The sequence below is a fragment of the Lissotriton helveticus genome, chromosome 2_2 (assembly GCF_964261635.1).
Source record: "Lissotriton helveticus chromosome 2_2, aLisHel1.1, whole genome shotgun sequence".
NCBI classification, from domain to species: domain Eukaryota; kingdom Metazoa; phylum Chordata; class Amphibia; order Caudata; family Salamandridae; genus Lissotriton; species Lissotriton helveticus.
In genome coordinates this window covers 420738655-420757213 of record NC_136060.1, presented here as the reverse complement: position 1 = coordinate 420757213, position 18559 = coordinate 420738655, and the positions used below count along the sequence as shown (strand labels likewise).

At 46.7% G+C, this 18559-nt stretch overlaps 1 protein-coding gene across 1 annotated transcript in view; it reads left to right on the top strand.

Annotated features, from left to right (window-relative positions):
* CD8A (CD8 subunit alpha) overlaps positions 1–18559 on the top strand; it is a 95107-nt gene that overhangs the window by 32433 nt on the left and 44115 nt on the right. Inside the window, exon 4 of the mRNA XM_078678676.1 lies at positions 16428–16517. Coding sequence (XP_078534802.1) covers positions 16428–16517 — 90 coding nt within the window. The remainder of the gene's footprint in view (positions 1–16427; positions 16518–18559) is intronic.

Genomic DNA, 18559 nt, shown 5'->3' with positions numbered 1-18559 from the left:
GGGAAAGTCGTAAACCAGTGCAGCAAAAAGCAAAAATCTGGGTGAACATAGGATTGCAGACCCTACTCTCCTACTTGACCCCCCCCCCAAACTTTGGGACAATAAACTAACCTTGACCAGGTGAGTCTTCTTGCTCTAAGTGGAAATACCTGGAGAGCCCATCAGCATTGCTGTGATCAGTACCAGGTCTATGCTCCACTGTAAAATCCATCCCCTGTAGGGAAATGGACCACCTAAGCAGTTTGGGGTTTTCACCCTTCATCTGATTTAGCCACAAGAGGGGCTTATGGTCTGTCTGAATGGTGAAGTGAGTGCCAAACAAGTAGGCCCTCAGCTTCTTCAGGCCCAGACCACAGCAAAGGCCTCCCTCTCAATAGCTGACCAATTTTTCTCTCTGGGTGTCAACCTTCTACTAATGAAAGCAATAGGCTGATCATTACCATCAAAATTCAGTTGAGACAGAACAGCCCCCACACCCAACTCAGAAGCATCTGTTTGGACAATGAATGGCTTGGAGTAATCTGGACTCTTTAGGATAGGTGCTGTGCACATGGCCTGCTTTAGGTCATTGAATGCTTTCTGACAGCTTGCTGTCCACTGAACTTTCTTTGGCATCTTTTTGCTTGTCAGGTCATTAAGAGGGGTCACTATGGACCCATAATTTCTGACAAACTTCCTATAGTACCCAGTCAGGCCCAAGAAAGCTCGAACTTGAGTCTGGGTGATTGCAGGAGTCCAGTCCTTGATGGCCTGTATCTTACTCTCCAGTGGCTGAACCTGGCCTCCACCTACAAGGTGGCCCAGGTATACAACCTGTGTCTGCCCTATCTGGCACTTTGTGGCCTTGATAGTGAGGCCTGCCTTTTGCAGAGCCTCTAACACTTTCCTCAGGTGGACCAGGTGATCCTCCCAGGTGGAGCTAAAGACAGCAATATCATCAAGATATGCTGCACAGAAGTCATCCAGCCCAGTGAGGACTTGATTCACCAACCTTTGGAAGGTGGCAGGTGCATTTTTCAAACCAAAGGGCATTACCACAAACTGATAATGCCCACCAGGGGTAGAAAATGCTGTCTTGGGTTTGGCCTCCTCAGCTAACCTGATTTGCCAATACCCAGCTGTCAAATCAAATGTACTTAAGAAGTTGGCAGAAGCCAATTTATCTATAAGTTCATCTGCTCTTGGTATTGGGTGGGCATCAGTCTTAGTGACTGCATTGAGGCCTCTGTAGTCTACGTAAAACCTCATCTCTCTCTTACCACCCTGGGTGTGAGGCTTTGGCACTAGAACTACTGGGCTAGCCCAAGGGCTATCTGAGGGCTCAATGACTCCCAGCTCCAACATTTTCTGCACTTCAGTTTTGATGCAGTCTCTAACATGATCAGGCTGTCTGTAGATTTTACTCTTGACAGGCAGACTGTCTCCAGTGTCAACATCATGGGTACACCAATCAGTTTGGATGGGTGTCAGAGAGAACATATGTCTGTAGGATTGCAGAACTTGCCTGCAATCCTGTTGCTGATGGTCAGTGAGGCTGCCACAAAAGACAACACCATCAACTGATCCATCATCAGGATTCTGAGTGAGCAGGTCTGGGAGAGGGTCACTCTCTTCCTCCTGTCCCTCATCTGTGGCCATGAGCAAGCTCATGTCCTTCCTGTCAACATATGCCTTGAGCCTGTTAACATGGAGCACTCTGAGAGGGCTCCTGGGAGTTCCAAGGTCCACCAAGTAGGTAACCTCTCCCTTTTGCTCAATGATGGTGTGGGGCCCAGACCATTTGTCTTTCAGAGCTGCTGGGGCCACTGGCTCCAGCACCCACACCTTCTGTCCTGGCTGGTACACAGTCAGAACAGCCTTTTGGTCATGCCAAGCTTTCTGAAGTTCTTGGCTGGCCTCAAGGTTTTTAGATGCCTTTTCCATATACTCAGCCATCCTGGAGCGGAGACCAAGTACATAGTCCACTATGTTGGTTGCAGGCTTTTTGAGAGGTCTCTCCCATCCTTCCTTCACCAAACACAGGGGTCCTCTTACAGGATGCCCATACAGAAGCTCAAAAGGGCTGTAGCCAACCCCCTTCTGTGGGACCTCTCTGTAAGCAAACAAGAGGCAGGGGATCAGGACATCCCATCTTCTCCTAAGAGTTTCAGGTAGTCCATGAATCATCCCTTTGAGGGTCCTGTTGAATCTCTCAACAAGCCCATTGCATTGTGGATGATAGGGTGTGGTGAACTTGTAGTTCACACCACACTCTTTCCACATTGCAGTCAGATATCCTGACATGAAGTTTGTACCTCTGTCAGAAACGACCTCCTTAGGGAAACCCACTCTGGAGAACACTCCAACTAGGGCTCTTGCCACTACAGGTGCTGTAGTGGTCCTAAGTGGAATAGCCTCAGGGTACCTGGTGGCATGGTCCACCACCACCAGTATAAACTTGTGCCCTGATGCTGTCTGGGGTTCCATTGGACCAACAATGTCAATCCCCACTCTTTCAAAGGGAACCCCCACCACAGGTAGTGGTATGAGGGGGGCCTTTGTTGTGCCACCTGACTTACCACTGGCTTGGCAAGTGACACAGGAGCGACAAAACTCCTTGGTATTCTCATTCATGTGGGGCCAGTGAAAGTGTGAGACAAGCCTGTCCCAAGTCTTTGTCTGACCTAAATGACCTGCAAGGGGAATCTCATGGGCCAAGGTGAGAAGGAAACCTCTCAGAGACAAGGGGATGACCAGCCTCCTGGTTGCACCAGGCTTGGGGTCTCTTGACTCAGAGTACAGGAGTCCATCTTCCCAGTATACCCTGTGGGCACCTGTGGCATTCCCTACAGCCTCAGCAGCAGCCTGCTGTCTGAGGGGTTCAAGGGAAGGGCAGTCTAACTGTTCCTTCCCCAGGTCTGCTCTGGAGGGTCCCCCTGAGCCCAGAAACTCAACTTGATCAAGTTCAAGCTCTTTAGGCTCAGTTTCCCTCAGCTCTCTCAGATCAGCCTCCTCAGAGACTTGATCCTCAACCTGAGGCAAGGGGGAAGGCAAAGCCTTACCCTTACTGCTCTTCTTCTTGGAAGGTGTCTGGTCCATAATTTCAGGATCCAGCACCTGTTCAGTGGGGCATCTTCTGGCCTGTGACCTAGTCACAGCAAGCACATGTGCTGGCAAGCCTAACATCTCCATGTGAGTCCTCTGCTCCACTTCTGACCATTGTGATGACTCCAAATCATTGCCCAACAAACAATCAACTGGGAGGTCTGAACTGACTACAACTTTCTTTTGTCCTTTAACTCCACCCCAGGAGAAAGCCACAATTGCCACACTATGACTAGTAGTGACATTGCTGGCATTGGTCACCAGGAAATCAGTACCTGGCATGATCTGTCCAGGGTCCTCAAAGTTAGGTGTCACCATGGTGACACTGGCACAAGTGTCCCTATAGGCCTGAGCCATTTTGCCATTAATCAAAGGTGTCTGCCTGTATTTGCCCAAAGTATTGGGACTTATCTCAGGGGACATATCCATATCCCCTGTACAGACAAGGACAGCCTGAGTGAGTGTGCCAACTAAGTTGTCAGACCCCTCAGTACCCAAGGTTAACCCAACTAATGCCTTGGGAGGTACACTACCACTACTGACTGTACTAGGGGGTGCAGTTGCCTTAGGGGCTGTAGTGGCAGGAGTTTGTCCTCCTCTTTTGGTGCACTCACTAAACCAGTGAGATTTACTTTTGCAGTACTGGCACCACCTTTTTGACTGGCCTTCTTGAGTCTTCTTCTTCTGGGAAGCCTGACCCCCACCCTCTTTGGTTTGTTGGGGACCTGGTGAAGACTTCTGGTCATTTTGTTCACTCTTAACATTACCCTTCTGGTCTGCTTTCTTCTGACCACCCTGGTTCTGGTTCTGGTTCTGCTTGATCCTTGTCCTGACCCATTTGTCTGCCTTCTTTCCCAATTCTTGGGGAGAGGTCAGATCTGAATCAACAAGGTGCTGGTGCAGCAACTGGTTCTGACAATTGTTTAAAATTTGTTCTCTCATCATTAGATTATACAATCCTGTGTAATCTGTAACCTTGCTACCCAGCAACCAGCCCTCCAAAGCCTTAGTGGCACAATCCACAAAGTCAGACCAGTCCTGAGACTGAGTTTTCTGGGTGTCTCTGAACAGCAACCTGTACTGCTCAGTGGTTAAACCAAACCCATCAATCAGTGCATTTTTCAGGACCTGGTAATCATTAGCATCCCCCACTCTTGTAGTGAGGAGCTTGTCTCTACCTTTACCATCAAAGGAGAGCCACAGTATAGCTGCCCACTGACTTCGGGGAATGCACTGCACAGTGCAGGCCCTCTCCAAAGCAGCCATCCATTTCTGGATATCATCCCCTTGCTTAAAGGGGGGCACTATTTTAGTCAGGTGTTTAGTATCTAAACCCTTCTCTCTATCTCTTGGGAGATTGCTGCCACCAGTGGGTGCTAACCCACTCATCTGCTGCTCTCTAGCAAAGGCAAGCTTCTCTTTGGCCAGGGCAAGTTCTTCCCTTTCAATCCTCAGTTCAGCTTGTCTCATCCTAGCCTCATGCTCCCTTCTCTGAGGGGAAGTAAATCTCCTCTGTGGAGGATTCCTTCTCCCCTGAGAAGAGGCATTAGAGTGCAGAGATCTATTGGAGTCCCTAGAAAGAGATCTATCTCTCCTAACTCCAAGGTTAGGCCCACTTAGGGTTAGTACTGGGGGTCCCCCAGATCCTAGCCCAAGTAAGTCTAAGTTGGCCCTGGTTAGCCTTCTGACTACCTCAAGACCTTTGTCTACCTCATCCCCAGAGAGTTCCTCCTGATCCTCCTCTCCCTCAACTGCTGTGGCAGTGTTGGGGAGGTCTGGATCCCCAGAGGTTCCCTCTAAGGCTGGCATATTCTCATGTAACTGAGAAATCTTTCTGGCATCATATGTCTCTAAGAGACCTATCAGAAAGGGAGTGGTGGGGTTAGACCCCTGCTTCAGTTTCCTGGAGACACAGATTTGTCTCATCTCCTGGAAACTGAGAGCTGCATATCTTGAAGTGACCTGTGGAGGGTCAACACTGACCAGGGGAGTCTCAGTAGATTCTCCCTGGGTAGACATGCTTTTCTAGTGAGGTGTAAGTGGTGCACTTACCTACACTATATGTTTGCCTACTGATCCCTTGCTAGAGTTGTAGTTTAGGGTGTGCTAGGCCCTAGGAGCTACAACAGCTGGTTCAGTAGAACTCAGAGTATTCTAAGCTAAGTTATATGTACCTTTAGTACTTATGTGATCTTTCACAAGATATTCTTAGGGCATGTGTGGTAAAACAACAGCAAGCTCAAATCCCAACCGCTGCTCACCAATGTGAGAAGTTGGCCTGATGTGCAGTGCTCACTATTCTAGTGATCACTATATATCAGTCCAAACAACCCTTATTGATGATTGGTTGTAAGTCAACCTTATAGACCAGCTATCCTAGTAGCATGGATACGAGCAGTCAAATGCTAAGACTCTTGAGGGCGTGTTAAGCCAGCTGTTTTACCATCACATTACCCCTTGAACACCCAGTGAAAGGACACCACACAAGTGTTATGAAAATAAACAGTGTATTTATTAGAATCACAACAACCCTGTACTCTTTATGAGGACAGGGTGCTAGGCACACAACAAAACTCTTACGAAAATACTTAAGTTAGCACAGTATACACAAATGCCCGAGGGGCCCGAAAAACCATATACTCTAAAAGTGGAATGCGAAATTACTAGCAGGTAAGTACAGTACTAATAGGCTTTGGAATCGCTAGGACTTGACTATGGAATCGTTAGATTACTTCTAGGAGGCCTAGGGGACTCGGGTGCAGAGTGTGCACTCTCACGCGGGAGGCGGGACAAAGTCTATGGAAGCTAGTAAAGGCAAAGTTAGTGTTCACGGGCGAACCCGACCTGGTAGGGAGAAAACGACAGTGGATCCTGACCCTTGGATAGTGAGGCTATGCTGGGGCACCGAAATGCCGAAGTTACCTAGCCCAGGGGCTGCAGCTGCATAGGTCTCAAAAGACGTCGGGAATCCTCGTTGCCGGACCAGGAGCCTGGAAGAAAGATGCTGGCAGGCGACCAGTGAAGATTGTTCGAGTTGATCCAAGCCTGGATCTGGAGGAAGGTTGACACCTGAAAGCAGAGGGGACCAAGTTCGTGACTACGAGCCAGTAGTCAGTGGGCACCAGGAGGGCACCGGATGGTAGTCACCTCGACTAGGTGAGTGGGCGACGCTGGCTCTGCAGATCTCACGGACCAGGAGGCGTTGTCGGCGACCAGGATGGAGAGGCGAGCTGTCCCACGATGGATGAAGCTGTCGGCGTCGAAGTTACCCAGGATTGGGCAACAAGCCTTGGCTAATTCAAGCCCACGCGGTGGACTCAAAATGGCGTCTTGAGTGGACCAGGACGTTCCGGGGTACTCCTCTTCTGGAAGGGAGCAAGGGCCAGTCTGGAGCAACCAGACCAGCAGCAGAAATGTCGTCGGGCATCGTTCAGAAGGCCACAAGCCAGCGGGCTAGTAGCCAAACAACGCGGTGAGCAGCAAAAAGCAGAAGGGCCCCACGCCGATCGTGGAGATGCTGGGGGGCTACTCTTCGGTGCTGGAGCTGCTCAGGGTCGGGGCTTCTCAGACCCCAAAGCACTCACCAGAAAATTACTCGGCGGGCTTGCTGTGCAGAAGTCGTGCAGTCTTGAAGATGGCCGGTCCCTCGAGGTCTCGTCGCACCCACGGTTCTCAGCTGGGCTGTAGAGGTGGGTAGAGGTCAGAGGTGCCAGGGAAGCCGGTCCTCGTCGAGCTGGGCAGTCGGATTCCGGAGGAAGGACGTGCAGCAGACCGCAGTGTTCTTGATGGTGCCTGCGGATGCAGGGTGACTACTCCTTAGCCACAAGGGAGAAATCTTAGGGAGAAGTCTTGAGTTCCTTTCGTAGAAAGTAGTTTCAGGATTCAAAGATGATCTGATTTGGAAGGGGGCCAGTCCCTACCTTTATCTGGGAAAAGGGGGCTGGCACGCGACTAAGTCCTGCCCTATGGGTGGGACCAGGAGGGGGGTGGTTACACCCACTTCCTTGGCGGGCTTTTCCCCAGCACAGGGTCTGGAGTGTCCCTGGAACTGGTTCAAGCCGGCCTATGCACAGTGAGCACCGGGGTGCCACGTGCAGTCACCTTCCTCTGAAGCCCTGCCTACCTACAATACACAAAATCCTGTCTGGGACGGTGCTGGCACCGCCCCTGGCAGGAAACCCTTTGTCCTTATCTCCTGCTCTGGGAGGACTCCCAGCAGCAGGAGGGCAGACTTGTGTCTCGGTGGCAGCATCCATTTTGTGGAGCTGAGGCTCTGTTTGACTTTAACCGGGGTTAGGGGTTACATACATGTCGTGTCCCTCTAGAAGGGTGGAATGCTAACCCCGTCGCCAGAATTGGCGAGGGGTTAGTATTCCAATTCGTATGACACCTTACTCGACATGTTTTGATAAAGCGATACCAGAGTTGGCATATAACCGCGAGGATTATAATGCACTTAAGAGTATATGGTATGCGATATCATGGAAACGGCTATGGGATGGATCCCGAAAGCCGCAGACAGGCTCAGCTCATGCCAGAGCACCATCTCACACGATTCCAAGCACTCTGCCTTCAGGATTGTTAAGGCCTGCCATAGGAGTGACTGATAGGAGATCTGTGTGTCCATTTTAGGGTTAGATATAGGTATACTATATCTAAAGCAAAGGGTGAGTACACCACCTTGCCCCCAGCTGTCGTGCAGCCAGTTGCGTCAGTTTAGTTAGTCAGCCCAGGGGTGGCATAATACATGCTTCAGCCCCTGGGAGACTTCTGGGTACACCTCAGCCCTGGGTACAGGGACTTGGAGAGGGCCCAGTGCCAATTCAGTACCTGAGTACAATTTGGATAGAGAGAACAGCTAGGCTGTGGGTCGGATTAGCAGGCCCACAGCCAGGGAAAGTCGTAAACCAGTGCAGCAAAAAGCAAAAATCTGGGTGATCATAGGATTGCAGACCCTACTCTCCTACACCGTGGCTCCCCATTATCTTACTTTTTTAGTGAGTGAGGGAATGTAAGCCCAGTCTTGGGAGAACTTCAATTTTTCTCCCTGAAAATAATTGCCATGAAGCTGATGAAGGTATTATAATCATAGATGCAACTGAATAATTATATAACAGTTTTTTAATAAAATAACTTTCTTGGTTTAGTCACAGTGCATTCAAAACATTGTTAACCTTACAGGCCAGTGCAGGCATTGTGATGAATGCCCCAACAGAGGGGGTTCAATAATAAACAGTGTATGACCCTGACTGTTCATGGGTAGCAGGCAATTAAACTGAACTCTTTATGTAATCATATTAAATATTTGTATTTAACTGATAAAGTTCAGGACTGACGATACCAAAATCCAAAAGATTTTGAAGAAAGTTATGTCAATGACCTCTTAAAATTGTACTGCATTCTAGTATCAAAGACTACATTATCAGCTATACATGCCATTCATCAAAATTGCCTAAATATTGAAGGTAAAAAAGAGATAAAGATCTGAAAATCTTCCACAATACTTCTGGACCCCACTTGAAACTCTTAGATTAAACTTTCCACCACCACCCACATGCACTTATACCATACCATTTTTACACCAGATTTAGGCACTGGGGAGTTGACACCTGAATCAGAATTAGCACGAAAATAGGAATAATTGCCTAAAATTTAGGTTTGGGAACCACTGGCCTAAATATCAGAATTGTGGTCGTTTGTAAACAGATATGAATCTTGCAATTATAAGTGCAAACGTATTTCTGCTTCCTTTGATATCCTATCTTTAAATCGCTCCCTGTAAATGTGGTTAATTGAGAAAGTTTAGACTGATTTTAAGTTATTATAAAGTAGTTTTTGAGCCCGATGTCGAACATTTCCTGATTGACATGCAAGATCGTGTTTCTGACTCACTAAATTGCTTGGCTGCAGCAGCAACTTGATGGTCTTCGGCGTTGTGACAGAAAGCGAGGGCGCTGCCAAAAACATACCTACAAACTGGTATTGTTTATTAAAAAAAAACATGTCTATGACAGGCCTGTACTTTAAGGGGAAAAACAATGTACTTTTTGGGACGAAATAGTGCAAATATTGGTTCAAAACAATTGTTGCACCCAAGAAGTTAGTAAAAGAATTGGAGGGGAGGGGGTTGGGGGGTGGGGGGACAGAGTCTGCATTGTAGTACCTTGTTTGGCGGCAAAATGCATGTCTCAGGCAGTCCGACCTATTCAGCCTCTTGTTTGTGGAGAGAGAAAAAGAATGCAGAAAGATGAACGGAGGGTTTCCAAATGTTCCTGTCAGTTCTGACGCAGGGGTAAAGGTGGCAGGATTAGGACTCATCACCTTCCTTTGTGTGTGCAGCTTTAATTGTTTTCCCCTTGTAGAAATAACTCTTTTCAGCCCGTGGTGTGCATTTTGGGTTGCATGGAAAAGTTATTTATGGAGTGTTTCTGTTTCTCTTGAAGTCATTATCTCTCGAAGAGGTCAAAGGCCTTGACAGTGGTTCCCAAACTGTGTTCCAGGCACCCCTGGGTAGTTTGGATGGCGCACCAGGGCGCCGTGGCGCACCGATTGGGATCCACTGATCTAGAGAGTTTTAAGAGCGGGAAAGTTGGCGGGCATTTACAATCCGCCACCAGATGAACAAGCATTAGAAATGCAATCGGGCTCGGATTTATTTGAGTTTGAGCTAATGGCATTGTAAATGGTAATGTATTTTTGCTAAGTGTTATGGAGTGTGTTAATGTGGTGTGTAGTGGAATTATGTGTGTTAGATTGTAATTGTAGGAATGGTGGCATGCTGTGTTTTTACATGAATATGTTTAAAACTAAAGTGTACCATACTGAGATTGCTACAATACTTAATTGTGGATGTGTAACAATCGATGTATGTACTGATGGTCGTGACTGCCTGTAGAAATTGTGCACTGATGGCTGGTGGTGAGCAGTAGCATTGGTGGTGGTGGTACTGCTGGCCGTAGTACTGGTAGTGGTGGTACTGGTGGTGGTAGTACTGGTGGTGGTAGTGGTATTGGTAGTGGTAGTACTGGTAGTGGTAGTACTGGTGGTCGTGGTACTGGTAGTACTGGTGGTGGTGGTAGTGGTAGTACTGGTGCCTGTAGTACTGGTAGTACTGGTGGTGGTGGTGGTACTGGTAGTGGTAGTACTGGTGGTGGTGGTGGTACTGGTAGTACTGGTGGTGGTAGTACTGGTGATGGTGGTACTGGTGGTGGTGGTAGTGGTAGTGGTACTGGTAGTACTGGTAGTGGTAGTACTGGTAGTGGTGGTGCTGGTGGTGGTGGTACTGGTAGTGGTAGTACTGGTGGTGGTGTTACTGGTAGTACTGGTGGTGGTGTTACTGGTATTACTGGTGGTGGTGGTACTGGTAGTGGTAGTACTGGAGGTGGTGGTACTGGTAATGGTAGTACTGGTGGTGGTAGTACTGGTGGTGGTAGTACTGGTAGTGGTGGTACTGGTGGTGGTACTGGTAGTGGTAGTACTGCTGGTGGTGGTAATGGTAGTGGTAGTACTGGTGGTGGTACCGGTAGTGGTAGTGCTAGTGGTACTGCTGGCCGTAGTACTGGTAGTGGTAGTACTGGTGGTGGTGGTACTGGTGGTGGTAGTACTGGCGGTGGTAGTGGTACTGGTAGTGGTAGTACTGGTAGTGGTATTACTGGTGGTCGTGGCACTGGTAGTACTGGTGGTGGTGGTAGTGGTAGTACTGGTGGCTGTAGTACTGTTAGTACTGGTGGTGGTGGTGGTACTGGTAGTGGTAGTACTGGTGGTAGTGGTAGTACTGGTGGTACTGGTAGTACTGGTGGTGGTGGTACTGGTGGTGGTGGTAGTGGTACTGGTAGTACTGGTTGTGGTAGTACTGGTGGTGGTGGTACTGGTAGTACTGGTGGTGGTGGTAGTACTGGTGGTGGTGGTGGTGGTGGTAGTGGTAGTACTGGTGGCTGTAGTAGTGGTAGTACTGGTGGTGGTAGTACTGGTAGTACTGATGGTGGTAGTACTGGTGGTGGTGGTGGTACTGGTAGTGGTGGTACTGGGGGTGGTGGTACTGGTAGTGGTAGTACTGGTGGTGGTGGTACTGGTAGTGGTAGTACTGGTGGTGGTGTTACTGGTAGTACTGGTGGTGGTGGTACTGGTAGTGGTAGTAGTGGTAGTACTGGAGGTGGTGGTACTGTTAGTGGTAGTACTGGTGGTGGTAGTACTGGTGGTGGTAGTACTGGTAGTGGTGGTACTGGTGGTGGTACTGGTAGTGGTAGTACTGGTGGTGGTGGTACTGGTAGTGGTAGTACTGGTGGTGGTACCGGTAGTGGTAGTGCTACTGGTGGTGGTACTGCTGCCCGTAGTACTGGTAGTGGTAGTACTGGTGGTGGTGGTACTGGTGGTGGTAGTACTGGTGGTGGTAGTGGTACTGGTATTGGTAGTACTGGTAGTGGTAGTACTGGTGGTCGTGGTACTGGTAGTACTGGTTGTAGTGGTAGTACTGGTGGCTGTAGTACTGGTAGTACTGGGGGTGGTGGTACTGGTAGTGGTAGTACTGGTGGTGGTGGTGGTACTGGTAGTACTGGTAGTGGTAGTACTAGTGGTGGTGGTACTGGTGGTGGTAGTACTGGTGGTGGTGGTACTGGTAGTGATAGTACTGGTGGTAGTGGTACTGGTAGTACTGGTGGTGGTGGTAGTGGTGGTGGTGGGAGTGGTAGTACTGGTGGATAAAGTAGTGGTAGTACTGGTAGCTGTAGTAGTGGTAGTACTGGTGGTGGTAGCACTGGTAGTACTGATGGTGGTAGTACTGGTAGTACTGTTGGTGGTAGTGGTACTGGTAGTACTGGTGGTAGTACTGTTGGTGGTGGTATTGGTAGTACTGATGGCTGTAGTAGTGGTAGTACTGGTGGCTGTAGTAGTGGTAGTACTGGTGGTGGTAGTACTGGTAGTACTGATGGTGGTACTACTGGTAGTACTGGTGGTGGTGGTGGTACTGGTAGTGGTAGTACTGGTGGTGGTGGTACAGGTAGTGGTAGTACTGGTGGTGGTAGTACTGGTAGTACTGATGGTGGTAGTACTGGTGGTGGTACTGGTGGTGGTAGTACTGGTGGTGGTAGTTGTACTGGTAGTACTGATGGTGGTAGTACTGGTAGTACTGGTGGTGGTGGTGGTACTGGTGGTGGTAGTACTGGTGGTGGTAGTGGAAGTACTGGTGGTCGTGGTACTGGTAGTACTGGTGGTGGTAGTGGTAGTACTGGTAGCTATAGTACTGGTAGTACTGGTGGTGGTAGTGGTACTGGTAGTGGTAGTACTGTTGGTGATGGTACTGGTAGTGGTAGTACTGGTGGTGGTAGTACTGATGGTGGTAGTACTGGTAGTACTGCTGGTGGTGGTACTGGTGGTGGTAGTACTGGTGGTGGTAGTGGTAGTACTGGTAGTGGTAGTACTGGTGGTCGTGGTACTGGTAGTACTGGTGGTGGTGGTAGAGGTAGTACTGGTGGCTGTAGTACTGGTAGTACTGGTGGTGGTGGTGGTACTGATAGTGGTAGTACTGGTTGGTTGTGAACACGGCGTGCCAAGAAGAAATCAGGCTCTTAAACTCACAGTTCTCTTCCACATATTTACTGTAAAATGGAAAGGTTAGCCAACATTAATCTTTTTAGGGTGCAGCAGGCCTGGGGATGCGGTTCACAAACCTGTAACTAAACCAGTGTGGCTGTGATCGTTAACCATGTACAATCTAATCAATTACGGAAAGTAATCCGTTGCCAGGCTTGTATAAATTATGGCAAGTAAACAAAGAAAACTGTTATGGAATCCGCAAGAGTTGCGCACGTTAGGGTCAGCCCATCCACATCTGGGGGAGGGATTAATGCGGGCAGTTTAGTGTTTATAATGCTTATTATGTCATGAAGCGGTTAAACATTTGAAATATATTCTCACGTTGTTTAGTCTAAGGAGTCGTGCCCTCCCGCCCACAGGAAATGCGTCTGTCAATTGTTTTTAACGTGCCAGTAGTTCTTCATACTCTTCCTTCGCAAGTGCTTTCTTTCCTGCCATAAAATATTGCTTCATTTCCATGAGAATTATAGCGCATAACATCTATCAAAGCTGTTCATTACTATCCCTCTATGGCGAGTACAGACATGCTGTGGTTTGTCACTGAAGGCAGCAAGGGTACTGCAAACAGTTTTTATAACCAAAAGTTTAACAAGCATACAAAACTGAACTGATTACAAGTACAATCTAAACACGTGTATCTCACCAACTCGCTCCTAGCTCTGATGCCGCCGGTACGATACCCAAGTTCTTTCACCTTCTGTCTTCCCCTTACATTGTGTGTGCATAGTCTAACTGCGTCACCATTCACTTCTCAAACGTGGACCAGTCCCTCTGGGCGTCCTCGTGACACACTGCGCACACTTCATTCACCAGGCATTCTATGAGGTGTGGTTCTGGATGAAAAGCTGGGAGTCCGCTAATGTGCACTTAACACTGCCGTTTTTCACGAATACAAAGCCGTTAAGCTAAAGCCGGCTGGAAAAAAACTATACTCGTCGAGAGTGGTACTTGCTTTGCACCGAATCCCTGCAGTAGCCCCTATCTGCCACAAGGTGTCACGAGATTAATATTCTAACTCAGAACTAAGATAGCTACTGGAAACAACAAAATTAGCCCTGACAATGTTCTAGGCACTCGGACTCTTATCATAATTAGTGTAACCAAGGCTGCTAATAAAAGAGCAATGATAAATCACATAAAAGTTCAATACAATAGACGTCCACATTTCTCAGCCCCAAAAACGCTGCAGACGAACGCGCGCCCTATACATGCAATGCAGAATGGTGAACGCGCTCCCACCATCTGGATTGCATTACACGGGCACTCTGACAGCTCCTAGTTAAAATTAATGGTCTGCTGTGCGCGTAACCGCACAGAATATGCCAAAAATGGCCGACTAACATTACATATGCCCTATCACATGAAGACTACTAAAAAAACAGCACCGCGACGACCAATCACTATTCAGATAATAAAATAGCGCACTGAAAATGCACGAGCAAAGAAATATTTATCCAGCACGAACGAGAAACCCGCTACAATACGGCTCGCAGCTCCTCCCCACTTCGTGGTAACGTCGCCGAGCCCGTAAAAAGGAATGACATTACTAAGGTACGAGATCGCATGGTTGGAAACCTGGTCAGACAGTAGTGGGAGGGAAAACAGTAACATTTGGGTTTGTTTAAACTCGGGGGCTGCATGTAATGTGTTGGAAGTATACTATCATGATAAAGGGAATTTGTCAGATGATTCCTTGTAGTTCAGTAACGGTAGCACTGAAGCTTCGTGTTATGCGGGTAGCGCTAAATATTTGTAAATCCATTTGTTAAACTTTAAACTCAACATGGTTTCGTGATTGCTAAGTGATTTGAATCTATTGCAGTAACGTGTAGCAATGTGCTAATAGCAATGTTTGTTTAAATTTTCTAGTGGACCCCTGACGAAGGGCTGAGCAAAGCCCGAAATGCATTGGGTAACATCAACACTTATTATTGAGGATGTCTTATGTTTTGCACGTCCCTGGAAAAAAGGCCTGGATTGGCATATCCGTGGCATGAGAAATGGCATTAACATTGGCTAATCACGTGTGGGAAGTTGATTGAAAATAAAAAGCATGAAATTTAACAATATGGAGCCTATGGATTTATTATAGTACAGAACGATAAAGCTGATTGTGAAGTCACTTACGAATTTGCGACATGCATCAGATCAGCTGTGCGTCTGGACATGGGGTGTGACAGCGCCCCACTTTCTTTGCTGTTTATTCCAACGTGGCACTGGGCGGGCCACGCAGTCCAGGGAGCACGCAAGCAACTTTGAATGAAGAAGAAAATTAATATAACAAATATGAAAATAAGGTGTTCACGGCAACTTTTGAACAGATTAGTATCTCCCGCATAGGGGGCAGATCCTTTCAAGTGGTGGCCTCACGCCTCTGGAATAGCCTGCCTCTCTCTCTTAGACAGGTCCAGGATCTCTTCACTTGCAGGAGAAAATTAAAAACGTTGGGGCAAATTTACAATAACTGGCGCATCCCTGCATGCTAGCAGGGATGCACCAGTTTTTTGGGGTGACTCAAAAAAACCCTTATGCCACCATGGATGCGCCGCATTTACAATGCGCCGCACCATGACGCAAGGATAGACAGATGCATGATGCATCCGTCGGCGTGAGGGTGATGCAGTGCTGGAGTTGTGTCGCAAGTGCGACGCAACTCCAGCACTGCTCAGGGCAGCCCTATACCTAATATTTTGCATCACTCCTCATGCCTGCTTCAAGCAGGCGTAAGGATTTGACGTAGCAGGGACGTAAAAGTGACTTAGTGATCTTGTAGATTTCACTGAGTCACTTGTACAGGGCTTCCTTTTGTTGTAAATATGTCGCATAGTGACACATTGTTTACACCGCTGCTGCGTCACAAAAGTGACGCAACAGCGGCATAAAAGTGTCGCTAGGGGCTCGTAAATCTGCTTGGCTTTTTCAGCAGTAGTTCCTGTGTTGGTGTACTTTGTTCTGTGTTTCCGGGTCTTTCACAGCGCCGGGACACTCCCTGGAGTAGCCGTGCGCTCTATAAATACCTGTTAACTTAACATTAGAAGGGCCCGACCGCCAGAATTATAAATGACTGCCAAGATAATGGTTATTTATAAAGCATTGCCAGGAACCGCCGCCATGGCGGTTCCTGTCAATGCATTTTGCTGTTTGGTGCAGGGCTCCGTCAACATGACAGAGCGTTACACCAACCTGTTTTCTTTTTTTATTTTCAAAAAGAAAATCATGTAACCGGATTTTCTTTTTTAAAAGAAAAAAAGATAATGTCCCCTGCGGGGGGTGTTATTTCTTTTTTACTGTCCCGACGGACAGTAAAAATACGGTTACATGTCTGCCCATCCTAATTTGGCAGATGGAGATAGACAATTTTTCTACGACTCTTTCTTCATTGGCCGTTTGAGAGGGCCTAGCCAATGGTGGAGACACAGTAGTCTCCAACATGGTTACACCAATGGCCCCCCTGCATATAGGGAGGGCCACTATCGTGGCGGTAAGGATATTCTGTTGCCGTTGCAACGGAGTATCCTTACCGCCAAGATATAAATCCGCTCCTAAATACTATTGAACTGTGTCATGGTAACTCCTAGTAATGATAACAGATGCTATTTAGAGAACTATAAAAATACAAAATGGCCGTATGCGGGATTACATAAAATGAGGTCAATATTATTCGTTGTGGAAGGGCAGGAGTAGCACTGGTAGTAGAAGTAAGAGCAGTAGATATTAGCTTAGTCACATGTTTTCCTTTTCTCTACTTGCAGTTACCACGCCAGCTCCTAAAATCATTTCCATTCACAATGATGCTGGGAGGACTTCAGACAACTGTACCTGTCCCACTGCCCCAACCCCAGGTAAATGTCCAAATCGTGTCTTCCTGCTAAGTACTGGAGCCATCCTAGCCAGCGTTACCTTCTCTCGGGACGTAATTATCAACTTACTGATGTGTGTTCTCCCTTTTATCTCTGTGCCAAATTCCTTTGACCAACAAAGGTCAATACAGTAGAGAAATAAATGCAGACATTATTTACATACATGCATGTGTGTGCTTATCAGCAGCAAGAAAATGCACATTCAAAATAAAAAATATGTCATATATTAAAAATCATCCATGCTACACGTATGCACATGTATACATATGAATATGTTTTGCTCCTTTTATTGCTCAAACAGAAGTGGTAATAATCCAATTCGCATTCAAATGGTTTTTTCTTGTGAAATATGTTTCTTAAATGCCCGATATTACATAATGTATCTGAATTGTAGCTTTAATTTAACCAGAAGTCTAGTATCATTCTGATTTCCTTCTTACCATCTAATTATTATAAAAATGTGATAACTTGGATAAAGGATGCTTCATCACACACTGCTGGGCTATTTAATGCCCTTTGTCCAATCAGCATTCTGTCCAGAGACAGTAAATACAACTGTAACATTCGAATTGCACTCTGAGTACTTTGGGCCATATGTATCAAGCACTAATGCGTTCGCAAATGCCGAAATTCACAGAATTTTGGCATTTGAGAACGCATTAGTGCTAAATGGTATGTATGAAAGAAAACTGCGTGCAAAATAAGGAATCGCAAAATTTGCGATTCCTTATTTTGAGATTGCATTTAAGGAATCGCAAATTTTGCGATTCCTTAAATGCAAAAAATAAAGGCGAATTGGCCTCAAGTGCACCCATGCTAATTTCAGGGGTGCAACAGGGTGTCCTTCGGACACCCCTGCACCCTTGAAATGATTCTCAATTTGCGATTCTCAAATTGCGAATCGCAAATTGAGAATAACTTCCCATTCATTCCTATGGGCCTCCTGGCCCATAGAAATGAATGGGAAAGTATTCCTTAATTGCGATTCGCAATTTGCTAATCGCAATTAAGGAATACTAAGTAATCGCTAAAAAATTGCGATTTTGTACAGACATCACTATTTTCGATTCTCAAATAGCGATTTCTAAATAATCGCTATTTGAGAATCGCAAATCAGGTTGTTGATACATATGGCCCTAAGTGGCTGATTATTTCAAAGTGCAGCTTCGAAGTCTATTCTACAGACAAAAACGATACTCATTATATCAAATAATAATAATGTTTTCACTAAATTCCATCGTCATTCCTGAACATATATAAGCATGTTTCTTTCTGTTAATGCAGACAACCAAACAATGTACTACAGTATTAAACTTACTATTTGTGGCTGTAAAATATCACATGCTTCATTCTAACTGCCCCGAAATAAACATGTAACATAAAAATACAATACATGGGGATTTTCAGATGTTAACATCAAGATATTAAAATGAAATCGTGGCTTTATGTATGCAGATGTTATGATTGTGTGGCAGATTAGACTGTAAATGTGTTTTTTGTTTTTCCTTCATAACTTTGGTTTGATTGATAAATCTGTCTGTCTTTCAGCAGCTCTAGGTTACTTTTCTATGTCAGTTTTTTGCACATCTGCCAAGGAAGAGCAAAATAAGGGAAGGGGTTAAACAAAGCTTACCTTTGGCACAGTTGGACAAAATTAGTTAACAAATATCCCACCAAATTTATTATCTAAAGCTACATCAAGTTATGTTAAGTTTTGTGTACACCGCTCATCAGAGTAAAAGGTGGCACTAAAAAAATGTTTTATTTTAAATTTTAAGTCAAACAAGAGTTTTGGGTGCAGGACAGATATTTCCACAGAGCCCACCAGATATGGTCTTCTGCAGAGTGCAGATGGTTCAGTAGCTGCAGGTTCTGATGCTCCAATGTGTCTGTGAGATTCAAAACTGCTTTGCTACCAGGCGGACTGACAACTAGTCTGTTTGCTGTGTGTCACAGGACGGAGCGCGCTGCTTGAAGGAATGCTATTTGACAGCCTGCTCATTTTTAACTCGCACTTAGAAATT